This window comes from Anser cygnoides, chromosome 4, assembly GCF_040182565.1.
Source record: "Anser cygnoides isolate HZ-2024a breed goose chromosome 4, Taihu_goose_T2T_genome, whole genome shotgun sequence".
In the NCBI taxonomy this organism is placed as follows: domain Eukaryota; kingdom Metazoa; phylum Chordata; class Aves; order Anseriformes; family Anatidae; genus Anser; species Anser cygnoides.
In genome coordinates, this window is record NC_089876.1 from 23758156 (window position 1) to 23781049 (window position 22894).

Consider the following 22894-nt stretch of genomic DNA (forward strand, 5'->3'; position numbering starts at 1 on the left):
TCAGCTAGAGAGGAATGTTTGCTAGCTGTGCCTTGATAGCTGCATTGTGTATGAGAAGGCGAAGAGCACATTGTTTTCCAGGCCCCATTATTTAAATGTACCACTTGCCTTATGCTTGAAGGAAACTTTTCATTTCTTACTAGTTTGGGAGTAGAATGAAAAGCAGTCCTAAATCGGTAGAGTGACAACCAACCATATATACTAGAAATGTTAAAATGCCTTTTTGCTTGCCAGTCGTGATTGCTGCCTTGCCTGATGACTGGACTCAACCCAGCCCCATTCAGAAAAAGTGAGCACTCTGAGACAACAGAAAGCCTTGGGTACGGGAAACCATTACTTCTGGGTGTTGGAGGAGCAACACCCATGTGCGTGCCCTTCCTCTAGCCACCTCCTGCTAGTGGGTGCTGCTATTTTCACACGGGTCTGTGTGTAAGTGAAGTGCAAGGAACAAATGTAATCTTGGGGCTGAGCTCACAGCTGGGTCCTGTTCCCCTGCCGCCTTCCCAAGGCAGCACTGAAGTTGAAGGGACTGTAATGTTTTATGATGAAGCACATAGGAGGCACATCACGCAGTTTGCCTGACAGAACAGCCTGTCACAGCCTCCTGCCAGCAACTCAGTCTCTGGTGAGCCTGAAGAGGCAGCTGGCTTCCAGTTTTTAGGGATCTTGAAAGGATTTTCTGCATAGGCAAAATGACCTGTAGAGATTGTTACTGCTTTCCAGCTGGTTGCAGAAAGTTTTCAGGATTGAAATGTGTTAGTTCTAACATAGCAAGCTACAGTGCAACCTCTCTTCTCCAGCTGTTTGCCCCTTGCCGTGCCCCAGAACTCCTCTTATACTCCTTTTGTCAGCGTCAGAAGGGTTTGTAGATCTAAACGATATGGTTTGCTTTCATTTTTTTCTATTTGTTAGAATTGACACATGGCAAAATTATTCAACCAGCCACTTGTACTTGGAAAAGGATCTAAAATACAGTTTCAGAACAGTAATGTTTCTTGTGAATACAATTTTTCTTCAGTGCTTCCAAAACAGTGTGATTTAGGGAAAGCTCCTGAACAGAGGCCAGACCAGGCTGGACAGGTAAGGAGCAAGGAGTAGCTGTGCTGCTGTGGGTGGTGTGGAGCACTGGGGGGCAGCGTTTCTCTCTGCCAGCTGGATACGAGCTCAGTACCTTTTGCTGTGATATTTCTCTTTATTTTTTTTATTTATGCGGGTAGAATGAGTGCTGTATCTTATGAAGTGAGGAGATTGAAGAGGAGGAGCACAGGTCATTAACAAAATCAATTATGCTATAATCTGATGCAGTGCTGTATTTCTTTTGAAAGGAGGTGTTCATTAATCTTTTTCTACATTTTTTTTGGGCCAGTTTTCTGTAAATGAATGCATAAAATTCATTCTGGCTCTCACACTCGTTATCCTAAACATTTTAAATTATAAAAGTGTTTCTTCAGTTCTTTGATTTTTAGCTCCTCACCCTGCTTGCACCCAGGTTTTCATGCTTATGTGGAGACCCTCTAACAGAGGGTCCAACCGTCAACCTGACCTACTGCATCCCATCAATAAACCATGGCCCTTGGTACCTTCCGCCTGAGGGAAGGGTTCCTTCCCCATGTCCCTTCCCCACTAGGGAAGGGATTGCACAAGGGGGCAGTCCCTTCCCCAGTCCTACTGGCCATGTTTTTTCTGATGCAGGCCAGAATGCCATTGGCCTTGCTGACCCCCAGGCCCACTGCTGGCTCTTGTTTGGCTGCCTGCTGACCAGCACCCCCAGGTCCTTTTCTGCCCGACAGCTTCCCAGCCACTCATGCCCAGGCCCGTACCACCGCATGGGGTTGCTGTGACCCACGTGCAGGACCTGGCACTTGGCCCTGTTGAACGTCACACAACTGGACATGGCCCATGGGCCCAGCCTGTCCAAAACGTCGATAAAAATACTAAATGAAACGGACCCCGGTACTGAGCCCTGGGGAGTGCCACTGGGGACCGGGCACCAGCTGGGTTGAACTCTGCTCTCTGGGACTCTTTGAGCCCAGCCATCCAGCCAGTTCTACACCCAGCAATCATACACCTGTCCAAGCCATGAGAAGCCAGCTTCTCCAGGAGAAAACTGTGGGAAACCGTGCCAAAAGCTTTACTAAAATCCAGGTAAACCACATCCATAGCCTTTCCATCATCTACTTGGCAGGTCATCTTGTCATAGAAGGACAGTATCCTTATGGGAAAAATGATGAAGGGAACAGCTTGGCATCATTTAAATCAGCCAAAGTATGGGCTTCACTCAAAGGTGAATAGTTTTCTGTGGGATCAATTTTCTAAGGTCATTGATGGTATTACACAAGGATTAGGGCAAGCACACGGAGGGTGGCAGGGGCACGTGCCTAGAAGCAGAGGTTGGGTTCTCTTGCCCTTCTCAGGGGCAGTACGTGCTTCAACCAGTGCAGAGTGATCATGAAACTTCAGCTTGCACTGTAGCACAGCACTATATTTATGTACTTGAGCTCAATATCTATAAATCTTTGTGCAGCGGACTTTTTTCACTATGGTTTTTGCATAATGACTATTCAGAATTGGTCATAGCGGGAAAACTGTTTTGCAGACTGTCAGAGGCTCCCAGCAGAGTAGAGCCAAATGCTAGATTTAAAGGGTGCGTGAATTGTTTTCTAAAATAAACGGTGGGAAAGTAATGGCTCTTGCAGTGAGCTTTCTTCCTGTGGGAGGTAGCTAGCAAGATTTTTATAACAGCTCTGTCAGTTTTAGGTTGGGGAATGGGTGATCTGTTTTAAGTTGGGCATTGGGATGGAGTTGCATGTTGAAAGAAACAGTAATTTGGAGGAATGAAATGTTGTGTAGTGTTTAGCAGTGCATGGGGTGGGGGGGGGGGGAAAGGGGCTTTAGCCAGAACAACTATGTAGTATTTGAAAACTTGACTTGCAGAAAGATATCCTTTCAGAAAGGACAAGCATCTCCATACAGGAAAAAGAAACAACCCACATCTTAATTCATTCATTAAAAGGATTTGGGTTTCAGTCTCTGGTAGATAGAAGTAGCAGGCTGTTAAATCATAAGTGCTGAAGAGAATCTTCCTATAAAAATTTGGATGCAAAGAACTGTTATTAAAACAAGTTGTAGTTAGCACCTATCCATTCGTTTATTTGCTTGTGGTGAGGTGTTATTTATACATTATTTACGCAAAAGTATTTTTTAAATCATTTTGTAGTAATATTGCAAATAATGTAAAATCTCATTTTAGCATTCTATACTTAGAAAGTACTTAGAATTTTTACATAGTGTAAATTATTTGCAGTGTGTTCTCCAAAGCTGTTGAAGTGTTTTTTTAGCAAAGAAATGATTATTAACTAACAACAAATTTTGTAAATGCTGTAATAAATCCTGCTTATTAGAATTGATCCCTCAGTTATGTCCCTTTCAGAATGTACATATGCTGATAATCTTGATTTGTAGAATAGGAGCTGGGCTATCAGCAGTACCACAAATCATGTGCAATGACTTCTGTGCCCACTGGAATATCAAGGCATTCATTTTTCAGCGTTTAATAATATTAATAAATGGGGTGAGTTTTGAAGGTAGTGATTACTTTTGAAGAAGCTCTTAGCTGTAACTGAAAAATCAAACTCTAAACTATCTCTCAGAGCTGATTTTAACCAATTGTACTGAAATACACAAGTTTTCAACAACTTGTTCAGTCATTGCCTGAAGTTGTATGTGAGACTAGAAGAACTTGCTGCTGCTTGTGATTCCAAATCTAAAGCTTTCCGGTAACACAAGGCATCTGGTCATGCTACTTAAGCGATTATGAAGACTCTCTCATTTGTTTGGTGAGCTGAAATTTGTGATGCTTAAAATGCAGCAAACTAAAATAGTCTGGTGCAAAAAATGAAATGCTTAGCTGGGATTCTTCCATGCATGTTTTCAGTGAGGTATCTTGCCTGACTTATTAACCCTGGAGAGAGGATGTGGCTGGTAAACAGCACATTTAGATAGTAACGTGTAAAATGGCAGTAGCGCTTCATATTTGAACCTCCTCTCTCTTAGCTTCATGTAAAACCAAAAACAAACACTAAAATAAAACCATTTTCTACATGAAGGGTTGCAGCTTCTATTCAAAGATGAATCTTGTAGTCTTGTTTTTGATAGTTGAAGTTGGTTAGGCTAAGCGCTTGTGAAAGAATGTTTTGAAAATTTAGGCTTTTAGGTGGGTTTGTCACTTCTATTGTTTTTGACTGTGTGGTTTCTCTTAGTGGGTTTCGGTTTTTTTCTTGTTTTTGCAAAGCCTCGTTTGGTACTGAGATTGGTTGAATAAGAAACTATTGATCAATTAAAGTTAGTCAATTACAAATTAACTTTCATAAAAAATAAGGCTTAAGGCAGTATTCTGATAATTCGCTGTTGGGATGCTTTAATGATAGTTTTGTGCAATACATGTGTGGATCCTTTTGGAGTGTAGGGCTACTCTGCATCTTAGGACTGAAGCACTGCTACACAAAGCCAAAGAGTCAGGTACAAATAAATGGATTTGCTGTACAAATGCCTTCTCAGTCCATTCTTATTATATACAGCTCGTTCTTACTATATACAGCTCGTTCTTTCTTGGGTGTTGTGAGAGGTGGGAGCATCAGAGCAGTACTTGTGATGTAAGTATGGATGCACTAGTTCATTTGTACAACATTTCCAGGAGCAGTTTTACCTGTAGCTCTTTACCTTACAGCAAGTTCTTACCAGCACAGGGCTGTTTGTGGCTTTCCCAGTGAAGTACACGCTTTCTCAAGGAATACTCAGTTTGTACCCACAGACTTGAAGAGGTACATGGTGCAGAAAAGCAATATGGACTTCCTGTGGAAAATAACTTCTATGTTGATAAGATATAATAATAGTTATCAAGTCAACTTGCCCAGTCCTGAACCTGAATTGCTGAAGTATGGTAGGCCTGTAGAAGTAGCATGTATGGAGGCAGAATTTTATATGGAGCTGCAGTGAGGGGTGCAATATATTTGAAAGAAGTACAGGCCAAACGCGGACTAGGGGTCTGCAAGAGCCAACAAGGTTGGCAGTTGAACAGGGAAGCAGTCTTTCTGTGTGTGCTGACACACTTAGTGTCCTTAAATGCACCTACTAATCTAATGCAAGTTTTGAAAGCTGCAATGACTTGGGTTTTAACACATGGCAGTTTGATTCAGTGGAACGTGCGCTCCTGGTTACGTTCGGTTCAGTTGCTCTACTGCTTGTCTTTGCTTTCTCTGCTGTCCTCCAGATCATTTGTGCATAACAATGAAATATTCCGTTTCTTGTTACAGTATTTCTTCTCTGATCTCTTCTGTATGTGAAAGCTGGATGGCACATCTGCCAATGGCTCTGTTATATGTTCATGGATGTGGATTAGTGTTGACTTACCAAACGTGCGTTATTTTATACTTTGCTTTGAGGGCTTACCTGGCCATTCCACCTCCCTGCCTTTGCCAGCCAAACAGCTGACGCAACTCTGCAAACTTAACAAGCCACCTGAGCAGTTAAACTGGTTCATTTTGGTTTCTATACATCCTGGCACATGCCAGGATGGTGATGGGAGGGAAGGCAGGTTGTGAATGTGTTGCGCTTTATCAGAGTGGACTTCAGACTTTCTGTTAAATGTCCACAAGTGATAAGAAGAAAGAAAGAAAAGTTAGAAAAGGAGCTGCCAGTTGGAAGGCAAAACCAAACCTAGGACCCTTCCACAGAGGAATTGGAGGTAGGGTTGATAATAATAATTTTTCAGCTTGTAGAATTTTATAATTTCTTTGTTCTTTTTTTCTTTTATAGCCTTAACTTCTGTGAGCTATATTTCTTTTAGTGTCTTCACTAAAGGTTAGTTGGTAACAGACGAGAATTTTTCAACTTAAATGGAAGCAGGACCATGCTCCCCAGTAGTTAATGCTCTGCGGTGGTTACATGTGTTGCTACAGTAGGGCTGATCACTGGAGGACTAGAACTGAGTGACATCTCCAATAAATCTGACGGTGATCTTTTATTAAGTTGGTCCTTGGAGAACAATCCACAAAATTTGCACTGAGGAAGTAGAAGGTATACGTTAACAGGAGAATGTTAGGGTCATTCTTGCTTTAGGAAAACAATGTGTGGATGTATTTAATTCATTTCTTTGCATGTGTTTTCACAGCCTGTTTTTTTGTTCTTGTTTTTTCCTTAAGCGGTTATCCATAAGCTGTCTCTGTAGATAGTTTGATAATTTCTAACACATTACATGTGTACATACACACATATAAAACCAGAATACATACCTGACACTGTGATCCATAAACCACTGAGAGGATGAGTAGGGTGGGAAGAGATTTGTTCCCCCCAAGAAGATGTACGTGTATCTTACTGGATGTTCTGAGAATGTACCAAGTGAATAGATTACAGACAGAGTGTAGTGGATAAGGATGTTCCTATCTATATCACTTTTACTTTTTACACTAATGCTTGTTGACCATTTGGGGGAATTCCTTTTTCTTAAGGCAATGTTGCTATTTGCATGCAGTGCTGTCTTAAAGAAAATGAAAGACTACTTAAAGATGGAAAGTTGTTGTTTTTTTTTCCTCCAAGTTCCCTATTTATTAATGGCAACGAAGCCAGTTCTGCTAGTATTATCATTAAGAGCCTTTCTCTTATAATATTTAATATACATTGAAAAGGGATGAAACCTACTCATTGCAGTCATTCTACATAAAAACGTACAGAACATTGATGTACATGCTATACCATCACAAAAGTAACAAGTCAAAATAATTTTCTTTTAATTCTCAAGCTCTTTTACAGTTGTAAGTCTTTGCCTAGGGACATCTTTTCATTTACTTGTAAAGGAAAAGTGAAATGAATGTTTCCCAGTTTGTTTTAAAGGATCTGGTATAATTTTTTTATTGTGTTGATAATAATCAGATGTATTTCAGAATGCATACGTGTCAGTGTTTCCTACTTCTTTGTGACACATGGTGGTTGCATTTAAAGAGTCAAATATTTGTCCTTTGCTTAGTTCACCATCCCATGAAGCTTATTGTTCTATGAAATGCTGTAGATGCCCAAAGTCTTCGTATCCACACTTCTATAAACTCAGACTTTGGATATATGTTTAAATTGTGCCTACTAGCCAAAGAGGTTGAATTTATTTTTATATGTATTTTAGTACTTGAATTTAGTACTTGTGTGGTAACACAAATAAATGTTGTATAAGGAAACAGGTGGTATTTGGACCCACCCTATTGCTCTCCAACTCTTCAAGAGGAAAAAACAGACAGTGGCAAAGCGTAGAAAACCAGAAGCCAACAGCTGTGAACATTTCCATTCATATTTAGCCGTCAGGTTCAGTTGTGTGAGTGCCTTCAAACAAACAAGAAAAGAATAGCAGCATATGAACCGTGTGAGTCAACATACGGTAGCTTTCTGAGCAGAATTTAAAGGGATAAAAGCCCTTCTGTTTTGTAAGTTTGTAGAGATGTGATAATTTGTGTGTGTGTGTGTGTGTGTGTTTGGTTTGAAATACTTATCACTATGCTAGCCAGTGATAAAGAAATGGACCACCGAGCTACCATGCAGAATGATTGTTTCAGGAATGCTGCTTTTCCAGGAACATGCACAGATGTACTTGTCTTTGTCAGGAGAGTGGGGAATAGTTCTAGTTACACTGATTTTAAAGCATTTTCTTGCGTGTGTAATTGGTCAGCTTCTCCTCAGGGAGATGTTCCTCAGCCATTCTGTTTGGATAAGGGAGAAGCGCTGTTGTGATGAATTTCCATTTGGAGTTCAGTAGAAAGAGAGGGGTGGTTTTGTTTGATCATTCATTTTAAAGGTGGTAAATTAAGTAATTTTTCTTCTAAATATATCAAAGACTACTGAGCCTTCAGAAAAGTTGTATAAAACAATAATAGAACTAAGTGATACTACATCAGGTATTAAGAAAGCAAAGTGTAAGAACTTAGGCTTCTTACATTGAGGACTTGATTAAAAACAATGTTGTTTACCCTTTCCCTAAGAAGAAAAGATTTCTCAATTTGTATGAGATACATTTAAGGATCTCTTTCTTTTGTAGTGATATCAGTCTTTTTAGGATCACCTTGTGTTCCTGTCAAAAAGATGCATTTTGTGGTAGGCTGATTGAAGCCAAAAGCAAAAGTGCAGAAGGTTGTGATGTGGTTAAAAATTAGAAGTAAGAACAAAGGTGTCTTAAGTGTTTATCTCCCTTTCTGAATGTTTACTTTAAGAACAGGTAATTTATCCCATTGTATGGCCTTAGTTGGTGTTGTGTGTGTGTAGCTAAGGGTGTGTGTTTTCTTTGTCAAACAGAGTTTAGAGATTATTTTTTAAATTAAGTGGGTGCTATATTTGATTTTATATGCTATTTGAATCATACCTGTTTTCAGCTATAGGTTGTATATCTGCAGGTTTTCAGACTTGCCTTTTCCCTTTTATTTCTGTCTTGTAAAGCTGTAATTAGTAAGTGATGATGTTGGCATATGACACGCAGTTAAAAAAAAAAAAATTAATGTCCAGGCTTTGGCCCATATGATTCTTATTCAGAAAAAAACAATGTAAATCTGTTTGAAATTGTCATCTGGAAAATCTTGCTTGGTATTGCTGCATCCTCTGTGTGTGTATGTTTCTAAGTATGTATATATATAAATATGTATACCGATATATAGTTATATATGTAATCGTTGAAAATGTGTCCTTTTGTTCACCTGTTCATGAAGTCTAAGTAGTTCACAACAGCTTCTCTTTTTCAAAGATTACTCTGAACTGGGGGAACTTCCACCCAGATCCCCTTTGGAACCAGTGTGTGAAGATGGCCCCTTTGGTCCTGTGAAGGAAGAAAGGAAACGGACACCCCGTGAGCTTCGTGAGTTGTGGAAGAAAGCCATTATTCAGCAGATACTGCTTCTCAGAATGGAGAAAGAAAACCAGAAATTACAAGGTTGGTGAAGCTCTTTGTTACACACTACTGTGGTACAAGTTCAGATCTCAGTTTGCTCTGTGGCCTTGGCAGTGGATTGGACCAAACCTTAATGAAATGTATTAGGGACATATAGGTAAATCAGTTTAGCAGCGTCTCCCTCAGCTCTCATTATGGTAAGTAATGATTTACTATTTATTTATTGTAAGTACTTAACCTTATAATTTGTTTACTTCATCTTAATTGCTACTCTTTTAGTTTACAGTGGCTGAAGTATTTTAGTCTGGTGTCTAGAAGCGAAAATAAGGAAATACCACAATCACTGAGAAACTTGAAGCTGTTGTGGTTCTTAACACAAATTTTTGTGGCCAAATGCTTCCTGCAAGTCTGTCATGGTGGTAGTTGTGACATGTAAAGTCAAAATGCAGGTTATTAAGAATATCCATTTTAATGTGGCAGCTGCATACGGAATCACAAGTGACTGTCCTTGAGAGGTGCTCCTTTGAGGATATGACTTAGGAGGACAGAAATGTTTATCTGGCTGATTTTAGAAGTTCAGGAAGGGAGTAGCCGCCTGGGTGTGGGGCACCTGGCATAAAAATGGCCATTCTTATTTGCCTTTGTGTAAACGTGGGGAAGGATTGTCTTCCATGAAGAACAGCTGTGTAGAGTAAGGACCCAGCAGTGTGAAAAGTTCAGTATACCAAATGTGAAATCTTTTTATAAACTTGGGATGAAACTCCTGGCTGTAGGAGAAGACGCTTCTCTTGGACATTGGATATGGTCCCCCACAGCACTTACCCTACCTGCAAGCTATTTGCTGCTGGTAGTATAGCTCTACTTGGGCCCTGCTATTTGAAGAATACCTGATACCTGAATTTCCTGAGTCCCAGAGGTGGCAGGCACATTCCCAAAAAATGCTAATACATTTTATACAAAACTGATAGTACAACAAATCCTGGCCACGGGAGCCGAATATACAATGCTAGGTGCCATGAGAAGCATCTGGAGAAAGAGGTACTGACAGCAGTGATTTATACCTGAAGGCCTGAGGTGTGCAGTATGCACTTTGGAATAAAGAAGTTGTCCTAGGTAGCTGCTGCATGAACAACTCAACCAGTGAGACAGTACTTGCAAAACCATAGGATCATAGAATCATGAGGGTTGGAAAAGACCTCCAAGATCATCTGGCCCAACCATCCCCCCTACCACCAATGTCACCCACAAAACCATGTCCCTAAGCACCACGTCCAACCTTTCCCTGAACACCCTCAGGGGTGGTGACTCCACCACCTCCTTGGGCAACCCATTCCAATGCCTGACTACTCTTTCTGAGAAGAAATGTCTCCTAATTTCCAACATAAACCTCCACTGGAGCAATTTCAGGCCATTCCCTCTAGTCGTATTGCTAGTTATCTTTATGCTGCAGTAAGTACAGCTTTGCAACGTCATGCCACCTGCTCTGATGCTTTTGTCTCTGGGAAGAAAAAGTAAGAATTTCACATGCAGTAATAAATCTGAGTACTGCTATTTAGTACTAAACAAAGTATTAAAATTCAATGCACGGTTGCATTTTTACTGATAAGGCTTAAGTGTGATATTGGGAATTAAGTATCGTCAGTATCTAAATATGCTTTTTAATGAAGGCATATTCTATCATCAGTCCTTGTGTGTCACTCTGTCACATTTCTGCACGATACAAGAAGGCTGAATCAATCTGTCAGTTGCCAAGCGCCACAAAACATGTTTGCAAAAGACAAAAAATGGAAAGATTTCTCGGAGTTTGTTTTCATGTGAACTGAAAGTTAAATGCCATTTTTAAGTTATCTTCATACCTGTGTGTAAGACTTGTTAATATTCTAGTATATAAATATGTTGCATTTTACCTAAAGAAAATGTGAATGTATTGACTTCACTATATGGTCTAGATACACTGTCACTTTCAGCGTGGGCACACAGCTATAATACAGCCTTCAGTGCTTGTAATCACATTGTTCTGGTTATGGCCCTGGTAAATTTCAGGTGATTTTTAACAGTTTCCAAAATAGTCATTTCTGCTTCAGGCAGGCAGTGGAAGGGAAAAACTTCAAGGGAAAATAATTTTAGTGTATTTATATAAGCAACATAGAAACATTGAGGAATTGAACATACAAGCAACAAGGAATTTAACAAATAACATCCTTTTAACATACATTTTTTCTCACTACTGTAACAAATAGGAGTGTGATTTTTGGTGAATTTCTATTGTGAATTTTCAAAGTGGCAATAGGCTTATGTTGTATGGCAGAATGTCCTCAAAATGGCATTCTTGTTAGCATTATGATAATGCATCATCACAACAATGAGGTATGGTGAATGTATCACAGCAACGTTATTAAAAATCATGGTTGCTTTTTGATATAATCTTTCAGAAACATGGTTCCAAATCTTGCAATTTGCTCAATGACCATTATTGAGAAGCAGTATTTTTTAATTTATTTTTTTTATACTAATAGATCCTTTTCAGTCCTTTCTTATTCTTGAACCTGTGCCCTGCTGGTTGTGCAGGTAGAGAGCTGCTGCCCATATTCCAGAACTCTTGTGCTGGGACTGCATGTGTTGAGTCTACAGCCACATTACAGTCCAGTTAAATAAAAAAACAAAACCAAAAAAAACCTGGGACACCCACTGTTAGGTTCTCCATTGACTTGTCGGAGTGTATTTACTCCACTTTCTTTGTAGTTTCGTGTAGGTTTCCTTATAGCATATTCTTGCAACATTTTCTCCCTTTTAGGAATAGATGTCTGACACCTTTCCATCTCATCTGTACAGCACCTTTTTTTCCAGAAAAAGCTGAAAAATCTCTTCTGTTCTTCTGGTCTTGTGACCTGCACAAATTCATTCAGTGTTCCTACAGGTCTTTAGTTTACATAAACGCCACTAATAAACCATTTTTTCCAGGTATGCTTTCACACTTTATCCATGAAAACAAACAACACAGAAACAACACGTAAATGTTTTGCCAGGAGTCCCTTTGAAATTCTCGCTCCAGTTCCAAACTTCGGAGTTCACGTTCATATACAGAATTTATTTTCATTTTTGCCACGATTCTTTGATGCTTTCCCTCAGCATTTGAAGGATTATTTAATACAGTGCAATATTCTTGTAACTCAGAATCTGAGACAAGCACAAAAATGTATTGGATCCCTGCTTGAGGAGCCGTGGTGATCTAAAAGGCCTTATTTAAGACTGAGTTACATGCTGACCCTTGTTCTGATTTCTTCAATGGCAACTTCAAGAGAGCCTTGATAGGTTCAACATTCTGTTTGTGTTCAGAGTTCTGAAGCTTCCTACACTTGAACTTTCCTTTTTATGTGGACTATAAAGTGTCATAATAAGTAGATGCAACTTTATTTTTGTGATTTTTTTGGTGCAAGTCTTGTGCACTAATTTTTCTAAGAGTTTGGAAATGGAAATATCCTGATAGGAGAATTTTGGCTTTCATTTGTGAGTCAGAGTCTCTCATGTTTCTTTAGATTTAAGAGTTGCCTAGCTGTAAGGAGCTTCATGTAACAGGCAAAACACTGTTAATGCAAGTAGCTGCATGTAATATCTTAAAATAGACAACCAACCAACCAAAAAAAATTATCACCACCAACAAAAACCCACACCACAATCACAACAATTTTTACACTTAATGTTTCAGAATTAATTGGCTTCAATTTTTGACGGATTGCAGGGTAACTGTTTGCATGATGAAGTTCTAAGTTAAATTAACCCATTTTACAAATATTAAATGGTACTAACTGGTGCATTCGTGATACAATTTCCCAGCTTCGGAAAACAATTTGCAGAACAGACGTCTGAAACTTGACTATGAAGAAATAACACCGTGCTTAAAAGATGTGACTCTGATTTGGGAAAAAATGTTGAGTACACCTGGAAGGTCAAAGATTAAATTTGACATGGAAAAAATACACTCTGCTGTTGGGCAAGGTAAGCACTGTTTGTTATTTTGAGTTGTTGAAGTGATCGTAAATTGAAAAGGAATAGGGTGACTCTTTACTCCTTATAACCAGGTTCTTGCTGGAGCTGTTTCTCAGGTTGCTGACTACACGAGTAACAATGTTTGGTATCTTCATGGTTATTTGTATGCATGTAACTTTCCCTTTCAGCATTAGCTGCAGTTGTATTAATGGGGTTAAAATACTTGGGGTTCTCTCTTTTTTAACATAAACTCTGCTTACGGGAAAGGTGTATAGTACCTCTTCGTATCATAATAGTTGCAACCCAATTTTATAAACAAAGTTGTAATTAAAGAAATGAGTCTGGATAATGCCAAAGACATGACTGTGTAAAGAACTGAAGAAGCTGTGTGTACTGGAAATTCTGGAAATTCTGTTCCAGCCTGGCTAATACATGTACATACAAACACTATACATTGCTATTTCTCTAGAACTGCTTTTTTTTTTTTCTGAGATGAACTAAGCATGTGCTTACAGTCTTCCTCGGAAATGCAGGACTGAGTGAGCAGACCTCATCTTCGTTGCATCAAAAAAAATATAACCTATGGAAGTTTTTTAAAAGTTCTAAAAAAATGGGTTATTGCTCAATGTTACTTATGCCATGGTTGGACCTGAAGGCTGTATGCTCAGTGCTGTACGTAGTTGATGCCGAAGACAGCTTCTCCAAGGAGCTTTCTGTAGTTTTATACAAAGTTTTTCAATGTGTAAAGGAAGTATCAAGAATTCACTGCTAGCAGATGCTGTTTAATACTGTAAATACTGAGCCTACCTGTATGTTGTTATCTGAGCAAGTTGCACCAAATTGTCCATTTGTAATGACTGGGTAGCTCCACATTTCTAACAGTATCAAATATCCCAAGCACAGATATCTGCGGAGTACAAAAAGCTCATTACCGCAGGTGTCCTTCCTTTCATATAGATAAAGGCCTCTGTCCAGTCAATATGTGAACATGAGAAAAACTTGATTTCTGTTGATAGTCCAGTGATGCTGGCCTGCGTTGGTGTTCAAGCTAGCAGTTTAACTTGAAGTGATGCAAAATAAATAAATAAATCTCTGCTTAATGGATCGCTACTAATAAAACAGATGCAAGTAGCCAGCAGATGGGTAAATAATCCATAGATCTTAATGCTACAAACATCTCTATAGATCCTAATTGTGGCAAAACCAAGTTTTAGAGTGATGTCAAATTTCATATAAATGCAGAAATGAAAAATGCATTTAAATTCAACTGAGCAAGTTCTAGTTTAGACCAAAGCTGTTAAAAATAACTTGAGTAAGCAAGGCAAACAAGCAAGAAATGCAAGATTCAGTAGGCATGGGGCTTAAATTAGGATAGTAAATATGTAGTATTGACCCATAACATACACTGTAGTAGCTGTTTAAGTATAATGCGTGTTTGATTTACACGTACAATGCAGCATAGAGATGAACTCAATATGGAACTATTTCTCTTAAGGGAACTTTAATTCACTTGTAATTTTGCATCTGTAGATGTGCTCTATTAAGCCAATTCTACCCTATGTGAGACATTCATCCTCACTGAGGTTAACAGGACTTTATATGGATATCTGAAGAGGCACTTTCCCTCACTGCTTCATGTTGGAGACTTCCAATAATCAGGGTTAAGCTCCCTGAAGTAATTTACAGACACACAGTCTAAATATACTTGTAGTTTGGATTCAAATACCATACAGATCTACTAGTATTTCATGCTACAGTAGTTGTCTCTGAGTTACAGTAGTCTAGCAAAAATAAGTATTGCAGAGAGAAATTCATACCCTTTTGTGCTGATATGAGAGACAGTAAAGTTGCTATTTTGTTATCTTTCCATGCAAGATGTATGCTTGAGTTAATTTTTTATTTCTTCTATTGCTGTAGACATCCATACGTTACAAATATAATGGGGGGAAAAAAAAAGCAAACCTCTGAAGAACTTACAGCCATAGGTTGCTTCAAACTGTAATACCTGGTTGCAGTATATCATGGATTAGACAGAATACTTGCCCAAAGAATAGGGTATTGAATTCTTGGGTAGATGATACAATAGTGCCAATCTTGTGCTGAATAAAGTATGCATGTAATAATAACCTTTCTGTTCCTTTCAGAGCTTTGCATATAGATGCAGATAAAGGTTACTGTTATGTATGTGAAATAGTTAAGTAGCTTCATCCCTTGATACAGAGAAAGAAATTCAGGCTTTAATAGATTTTTACTTGCACCAATCATTCAGCAAGCCCATAGCAAAATTGGAAATTAAATACTTGCTTCCTGATTGCTTGGCTTTTGTTGTAGTCTCTAGACCACATCTCATTTGTACTTGTAAATTCTTTGGGTATATATGCATCCCGGCTTCCTGAAATTTATTCCCAACAGAAATGTCAGTGCTGTATTTGGGGAAAATGTTAATTTTATTGCAGAGCCTTATCGTATATTTTAATATGGAAAATGGATGATAAGCATATAGTTTTTCAGAGACCAGCATTACAATTTTTGCTGCCTCCTCTAGTACTTCTTAGACTGAATGTAACTGCTAACCTTAGACTTAGGCAAGCTCACCGTGTTTCCACCTTAAATCTGTCCTGCTACATTGCCAGTGTCTTTTATTGGTGAAGGAAGTACAAGCACATTAGTTTGATCTGCTTCTATGGTCTACTGGAGGCAGCAGATAGATATCTGGCAGATATGGATCTGCTTGCATATCTAGATACAAGATACAGATCTTTAGTTCCTGAAGCCTGTTAGCTCAACTGTAGCTGAACCCTCAGTATGAGTGGGAATTTACGGTTTTAATGACCTTCTTCTCTCAGGAGTACCACGCCACCACCGTGGGGAGATCTGGAAATTTCTAGCAGAGCAGTACCATCTTAAACATCATTTTCCAAATAAACAACAACCAAAGGACACACCTTATAAAGAACTCCTGAAACAGCTAACTTCCCAGCAACATGCAATACTTATTGACCTAGGTAAGTACAGGAGTGCTGTGAAATTAAAATAAGGGTTTTAAGATCTCCAGAAGAGAAATAAATAAAAGAAAGTAACACATAAAAAGCCTCTCAACATTTAATAATAGGTTGTTGGTAAAAACTGCTTTTGATGTGGTGTGAGAACTATTACTTGGCACCACAAAGAAAACGTAAAATCTGCCTTTCAAGCACAAAGGTCCTTTGCAACATGTGGTAATTAGAGGCAGAACCAGATGCATCTCTAATGCATCTGTGTTTCAGATATTGATGGTGAACTCCATAGATCAGTGGAATACAAATTGTCAAGAAAATCTGTCAACATTTAAGTGCAGTTGGTTGAGTAACAGGTGCTGTTCATTCCTGAAGTCCAGTGTTTTGCTGTCTCCTAAACACCTTTGCTTGAAGTACTGCAGAAGTGTTTCTGGGGAGGGAGGTGAAGGGGGGGGGCGGGTTTAAATGGGTAGCTGCTAGTACGTGGTATTTTTACTTCTATTAAAACAGATATGAACAGCTCAATAGCTCTTTTTTAAAGGCAGTTCTCAGCAGGGTGTTCTGCCTAACTGTAAGCAGTAGCTGGCTCCTAATTTAGGACAGTGAATTGGTCTGTGGAGGCACATCTGCTTCACTCCACTGAGTACAGTAGAGATTAGAAACCAAGGCTCTTGATTTTTTGAAGTGTCTGTTATAGAATCACAGAATGGTTTGCGTTGGAAGGGACCTTAAAGATCATCTATTTCCACCCTGCTGCCATGGGCACGGACACCTCCCACTAGACCAGGTTGCCCAAAGCCCCATCCAGCCTGGCCTTGAACACCTCCAGGGATGGGGCAACCACAGCTTCTCTGGGCAACCTGTGCCAGTGCCTCACCACCCTCCAAGTGAAGAATTTCTCCCTAATGTCTAAATTTAAGTCTACTGTTTTTCAGTTTAAAGCCATTACTCATTGTCCCATCATTGTACCCCCTGATAAAGAGTCCTTCCCCAGCTTTCCTGTAGGCACCCTTTAGATATTAAGGTCTTCCTGGAGCCGTATCTTCTCCAGGCTGAACAACCCCAGCTCTCTCAGCTGTCATTGTAGGAGGGGTGCTCCAGCCCCTTGATCGTCTTTGTGGCTGTCCTCTGGACTTGTTCCAACAGGTCCATGTCTTTCTCGTGCTGGGGGCCCCAGAGCTGAACGCAGGGCTCCAGGTGGGGTCTCACAAAAGCAGAGCAGAGGGGGAGAATCACCTCCCTCACCCTGCTGGCCACGCTGTTTTTGATGCAGCTCAGGATACAGTTGGCTTTCTGGGCTATAAGCGTGCATTGCTGGCAGGTAGGTGGGCTTCAGACAGGCTTTTGGTCTTCTTAATTATTTTTCCCTTTTTCCTTACATTTGTTGTTCAATGCTTATAAAATTGTTTCTAATATTAGGAAGAAACACAAGAAAGGAAATTTAAATGCAATGAAAGGATTGTGTCCAGTAGGTAGGAGCAGAAAAGGCTGCTGAAAATAATCGTAAAAGAGCAGTTCTCATGCACCTCAGAAAAACTATGCCATGGTTAACTTTTCCTTCTACGTTTCCTGTTCCTCTTCCTTTATCACTTGGGGTTCCTTTTTGTAAAGTTGTTTTCGTTGATTTACTCTTGCCATGGGTAAGCTAAGATCACCAAACCCAGGAACACCAAAAATCAGTTCGTTCTCTAAGACATGGATCACTGCTAAACATTGTTACTGGTTGCTGTCGCTCCCACACAGTTCTGTTAAGGTCTGTATCAGTAGCAGTAACTCCTCCACCCTCCACCATGAGTTGGCCATTTGTTTCATAGATCTCACAAAGTTTTTTGGCATCCTCTCCATCTTCTCTCATGAAGGCTGCTCCCTTTTCTTTGTGGTTCAGCCTCCAGGCAGCGTGCTGCACATGGCTACTCCTCAGATGGATTAAGAATTCTGTGGTATCTTCAGTCATTAAAGGATTTCTAACGTGACAGTAATTGTTCAAATATATGCAGTTGTTGAGTCAGATGCTCACGTGTCTAACCTTTACCTTTGCAAAAGTATTTGTGCTTGAAAGCAAGTCGTCTGATGCAAGTTTTTAACACCTCACTGGTATATGGCTGAATTGGATGTTTTACAGTTAATCCATTGGCTATTCTTGGAAATATAGAGTTGTGGATATTTCTTTTAAGATATTGTTCTCTCCTGTGTTGAATATTTCAATTCAGTTTACTGCCGCGGAAACCAGGAGCCATCCTCATTTTTCCACAAGGATGTCTTTTGCACGTGGGGTAATTCTTTACTCTCAGTGTTCATGCTCTTTCATAATAAAAGAAAAAATAATCTTTTCTTCCAGAAAATGACAGAATTTACAAAGACTTTTGTGGTAGTGTTTGTGGTTTGGGTCTGAGGAGTTGTGTGGAGCAATTTAAGAGTTCCGTAATAACTAAGTTTAAATGAATAAGTTTGCTGTGGAAAAACCTGTTGGGGAAATTTATGCACCGTTAACTAACCCAATGTCATGTGATAGGATGGTGATAATTTACAGGAAAACGTGTACTTGGTTTGGTCTGAATGACTGATACATAGTGTATTATTCTCACTTAGGTCTTTTCTGTAAGATGTCATACAGTTATCCTGTTGTACTTCCATTCTTTACAACTGTACTCAAACAGTATTTGAGCATATTTCAGGGCAAGTAGAAGGCTATCTGCCCTTTCTTCCCCATCTTATAGGAATCATCTATATTGAGAGCTGTTCAGGGACACCTACTTCTTAATAACTCTGTACAGACAGTCTTCAACATGTACTGAACTGTGGGAAGATTTGTCGAGTTTAGCTGGTGAACTAAGCTTTACGTGGTAAATGAGAATATTTTCTCCATCTTCCAATCAGTGTTTTGCAACATTTAGTAAAGTAAGTCAAAATGTCAAGGCAGTGCATACAAAACAAAAATCTGGTGGAACAGGCACAGTTCTGCTAAAACTGGCATGAGCTGAGCTGGGGAGAGTGACTTGATCTCACCTTTGCTCTCCTCTGTTTGTCTCGCCTGCCGGGTTGAGGAGTGGCACTGGGAAGTATGTGACACTCCAGGGAGCCTTAAGTGGCCAGCTGGGAACAGGCAGTCGCAATGTGTGCAGATTGTTTCCCTCGGGACTTGGTCACGCTGATTCTAGGAATTCCCCTGGACTGCACTGTGCCAGAAGCAGGTTTTTTGTTTTTGAGAGACACTTTTGTGCAGACACAGATCATTTGCTCTAACCGGTACCAATCAGTCAAGTCAGCGTATGTGGTATCGATACCCCTGGCAATATGCGTGGGGGTTCTGTCACACCGAAGCTCTGCAGTAATGGGTGAAGAGCTTTGTGCAGGGTTAGTGAGTTGGTTGAGTAAAGCTGAGTCCATAGCGTGGCAGAGCTGACACACGAGAGGGTGCGATAACTGGCAGCTGGAAGCACAGGCAGCCTAAGGGTGGTTTTCTTATATAGCACTGGGGCTTGCTGGCTGTTCATGTTTTCTGTCTGGCTCTACACACAAGTACTTTCTCTTCATAGCCATGTGCTCTGCTTGTAGAGACAAATAACTACAGGCATTGGTGAATCAGTAACTGCACGTATTTGTTTTCGTGCAAAGTGATTTTGTGAGGGAGCTGTTTGCTTAGCCCATTAGCTGAGGGAAGGATGGGGTCCTGGTATTTCCTTAAGATGAAACTAGGAAGCTGAAAACTTTAATGATTCACGTTAAAACAGAGTAGTACAGTGCAATTGGATAGGCAGCTAGAATGAATTTGCATGTTTTGACTTGTGTTTCTTCAGACTTTTAGAAGTAAACAGAGCTTCAAGAATCCTTCTGAAAGCATCCACATCTCCCTTGAGAAAGAGCTCTCATTCTTGCAACGTGTGGTTATAATATTTAAAAAAAACTTTCTCAAATTAAGCCAAAAATGTCTTGCTGACACAATATGAGGCAAAACCGTAATCATATTGCCCACGCTTCATTGAATTGATGGATTTTCAGATGGCAATACTGCTTTCTGACAATGAGGAGCATCTGGATGCAGAGTTAAGGTACAGCAGCCATTCTCCTGGCCCAGTTTACTTGTCACTGTGCTACTTTAATACATGGGCAAAAACAAAGCCACAGTCCTCTGAAGGTTTTTTTTTGTATATTTCCTTCTCTGGCCCCATTTGCACAACTGCTGCAGTCAATGGGGATTTCAGCTCCTGAAGATTAGCTTTATGTTCAGTAAATAACTTCTTTTCCTGCTAAGCTAGAGTAAACTGATCTCCAGATGCTATCAGTGTAGGAAACTGCTGTACTCATCACTGGGTGTTTGCTGAACACAGTAGAAAATTGTTTTGTTATATTCTGGAAATAAAGTAGTTGGTATAGGTACTTACTTTCTCATCCTGGCACTCTTGAGGTATCAGAGTTCATTTCAGTCTCTTTTCAGCAGGGCGAGAACTTGGTCCTAAGTAAAAGCAATTGCAACCTTGCCACAGGTCTGCCTTTAGTCTGTGCTGTAGTAACTTCAGGTGGAGAAGTCTCTGCAACAGAGTGCAAGCTCCCCTAAACACGTGGAAGCTAAAAGCATCACTTCTGTAGCGTTCAGTTATGTGACCGGGCCTGGCCTGGGGAGGCCTGCTGAGAAACTGCATGCTGGAGTCCTGTGTGGCAGGCCAGAGCAGCTACCGGATGGCAGAAGGACTCTGCCCCAGGCTTTGTCTTCTTGAAACAGGAGCTCTGATGTTATCTGGCAGCACAGCAGCATTCCAGGAGCTAAAGGGTGGGGTGGTATTTAACAAGTGGGCAAATGAAAAACAAGCTCCACTTACTACTAGAATAAAAGAAGTATTCAAATTTCCTCTCAGTTCAGGTATGTAGCAGGGGAAATGTGATGGGGCGAGGCTTTTTTTTTTCTTCTTTTTTCTGGAGATGAAAATACTGTCTTTGTAAACATGTTCTGAAATATCTATAGAAGTGAGGCTGTCGATGTGTCTGCTCACAGAACCGTGATATCACCAAATGGCTGAGGTTGGAAGGGACCTCTGGAGAGCACCTGCTCCAGCCCCCTGCTTTAGCAGGGTTCCTGTCAGCCCATTTCTCTGCCTTTCAGGCCCCTGTGAGTGGTACCACAACACTCTGGTGTATCAGCTGCTATTCCCAATTTTGTGACAACTGCAGACTTGTTAAGGGTGCACTCTGTCCCGTCATCTAGGTCTCCTTAATCAGGGATCAGCTAGAATAAAAGTGACAAGCATCCTGACAAGGATCAAGGGCAGCTGGCAGAGTTCATAAGAAGCTGCTTAGAGCTGCCCTTACTGTAGCCTTAGCCTTACCTGCCAGCAGCAGGCACCCTCTGCTTCTTAGAAATCCACTGACAGTCCTGGGCAAAAAGTGCCCAGAAGCTCAAGAAGAACTCAGAGGAACAGAGCCCAGAAGCTGCTGCACAAACTGCTGTTTTTCTGAGTAAATATCATGGCTCAGACTAATTGTTTAAGTTACTAATTTGGATTGGTTTGTTATAAGGACGTATGGGTTCCAGCTCTGTATGAAAGCTTACACACATAAATCAGTCTGGGGTGGAAGTTACCATCTTGTTCCTGAACTGAGGGGCTGGGAATGGTTCAGTTTTACTGCTACAGCTCTGGAATTAATATAGTTTACCGCAGGATGGAATCTAAAGAGGTGTGGGGAATAAATCCAAAGTCCATCACTACTGAGAAAAGGTTATGATCCCACAACTCACTCCCGCTCTCCAAGCACCTGTCACTTGTGGTGGTGCTCATGGGACACCTCAGTAGAGCGGACTGACAGGGCAGAAGACCTAAGCCCCAACAAAAAGGGATTCTTCTGCCAGGTTAGTGAACTGGATCAGCTCATGTAAGAGTCCGAGCTTCGCGGTGCAGAAAAGAAGTAAGGACTCTTAAGACTGCGAGGGACCAAGGTGGGGAGCGAGGTGATCAGACGCACTTACTGGAAGGAAAAACAAGAATAAAAGAAGAAGAGAATGAGCCCTGACCCAGAGAACTTGGGTGTTATAAATCTATGTTTGGATCCTAATAGTTATCTAAAATCTAACACTGTTTAATTGGACAGGAGAGGACTGGGTGAGTCACTGAGCCTCTGAATTGAGTCTCACTATTTTAGGCAACCACCTCCTTGCTATAAGCCCTTGAACTGACTGATCAAGTTCCAGTCATAAGAACCAGTTACTTAGCTGTTCCACGCAGCAGTCTGTCCCCATCCCAGAGCCTGTCTACTCTGGCAATTTCCAAATTCATTTTGCAGCTACTGTAGCAAAACTACTTAGAGAAACCCTTAATTGTAGAGTATGAATCAATAGTTTTATATTAACTTTCTTACAGGCTTCCTGAAGGTTGACTCAGAATCTGTCTTTCAAAAGAATCTACCTTTTGAAAGACTGTTCAATTTGATAACATGACAAGTTTTGTGTCGTTGTTTTGTTTGTTCGTGGGTTTTCTGGTGTTTTTCTTTTTGGCTATTCTTTAGTGTAAATCACTAACCTCTGCTATTTTCACAGGACGCACATTTCCAACACATCCGTACTTCTCAGCACAGCTGGGAGCTGGGCAGCTGTCCCTCTACAATATTTTGAAGGCCTATTCTCTTCTGGACCAGGAAGTAGGATACTGCCAGGGCCTTAGTTTTGTAGCAGGAGTTTTACTACTTCATATGAGTGAAGAAGATGCTTTTAAAATGCTAAAGTTTCTCATGTTTGATGTGGGGCTGAGAAAACAATATCGTCCTGATATGACAATTTTACAGGTATGATTTCTGTTTTTCTAATACAAGAATGTTAATGTGTAAATTATAATAAAGCAATATAGCAATATAGGTATTGTCAACAATATAGGTAGCAATATAGGTATTGCCAACATCTGGAGTTGAACTTAAATTCACTTTTCAAGAGTGGAGATGATGATCTGGAAAAAGAATATAACATCTTAAATGCACAAGTTTCAAATAAAAAAAAAAAAAGGTTACTAGG

General features: G+C 40.2%; 1 protein-coding gene across 10 annotated transcripts in view; it reads left to right on the forward strand.

Annotated features, from left to right (window-relative positions):
• TBC1D1 (TBC1 domain family member 1) overlaps window positions 1-22894 on the forward strand; it is a 114210-nt gene that overhangs the window by 79589 nt on the left and 11727 nt on the right. For all 10 annotated transcript variants that reach the window (XM_013185985.3, XM_048072969.2, XM_048072967.2 and 7 more), the window contains 4 exons: window positions 8774-8959; window positions 12752-12913; window positions 15751-15909; window positions 22427-22671. In XM_013185985.3, the coding sequence (XP_013041439.3) occupies window positions 8774-8959; window positions 12752-12913; window positions 15751-15909; window positions 22427-22671 (752 nt within the window). The remainder of the gene's footprint in view (window positions 1-8773; window positions 8960-12751; window positions 12914-15750; window positions 15910-22426; window positions 22672-22894) is intronic.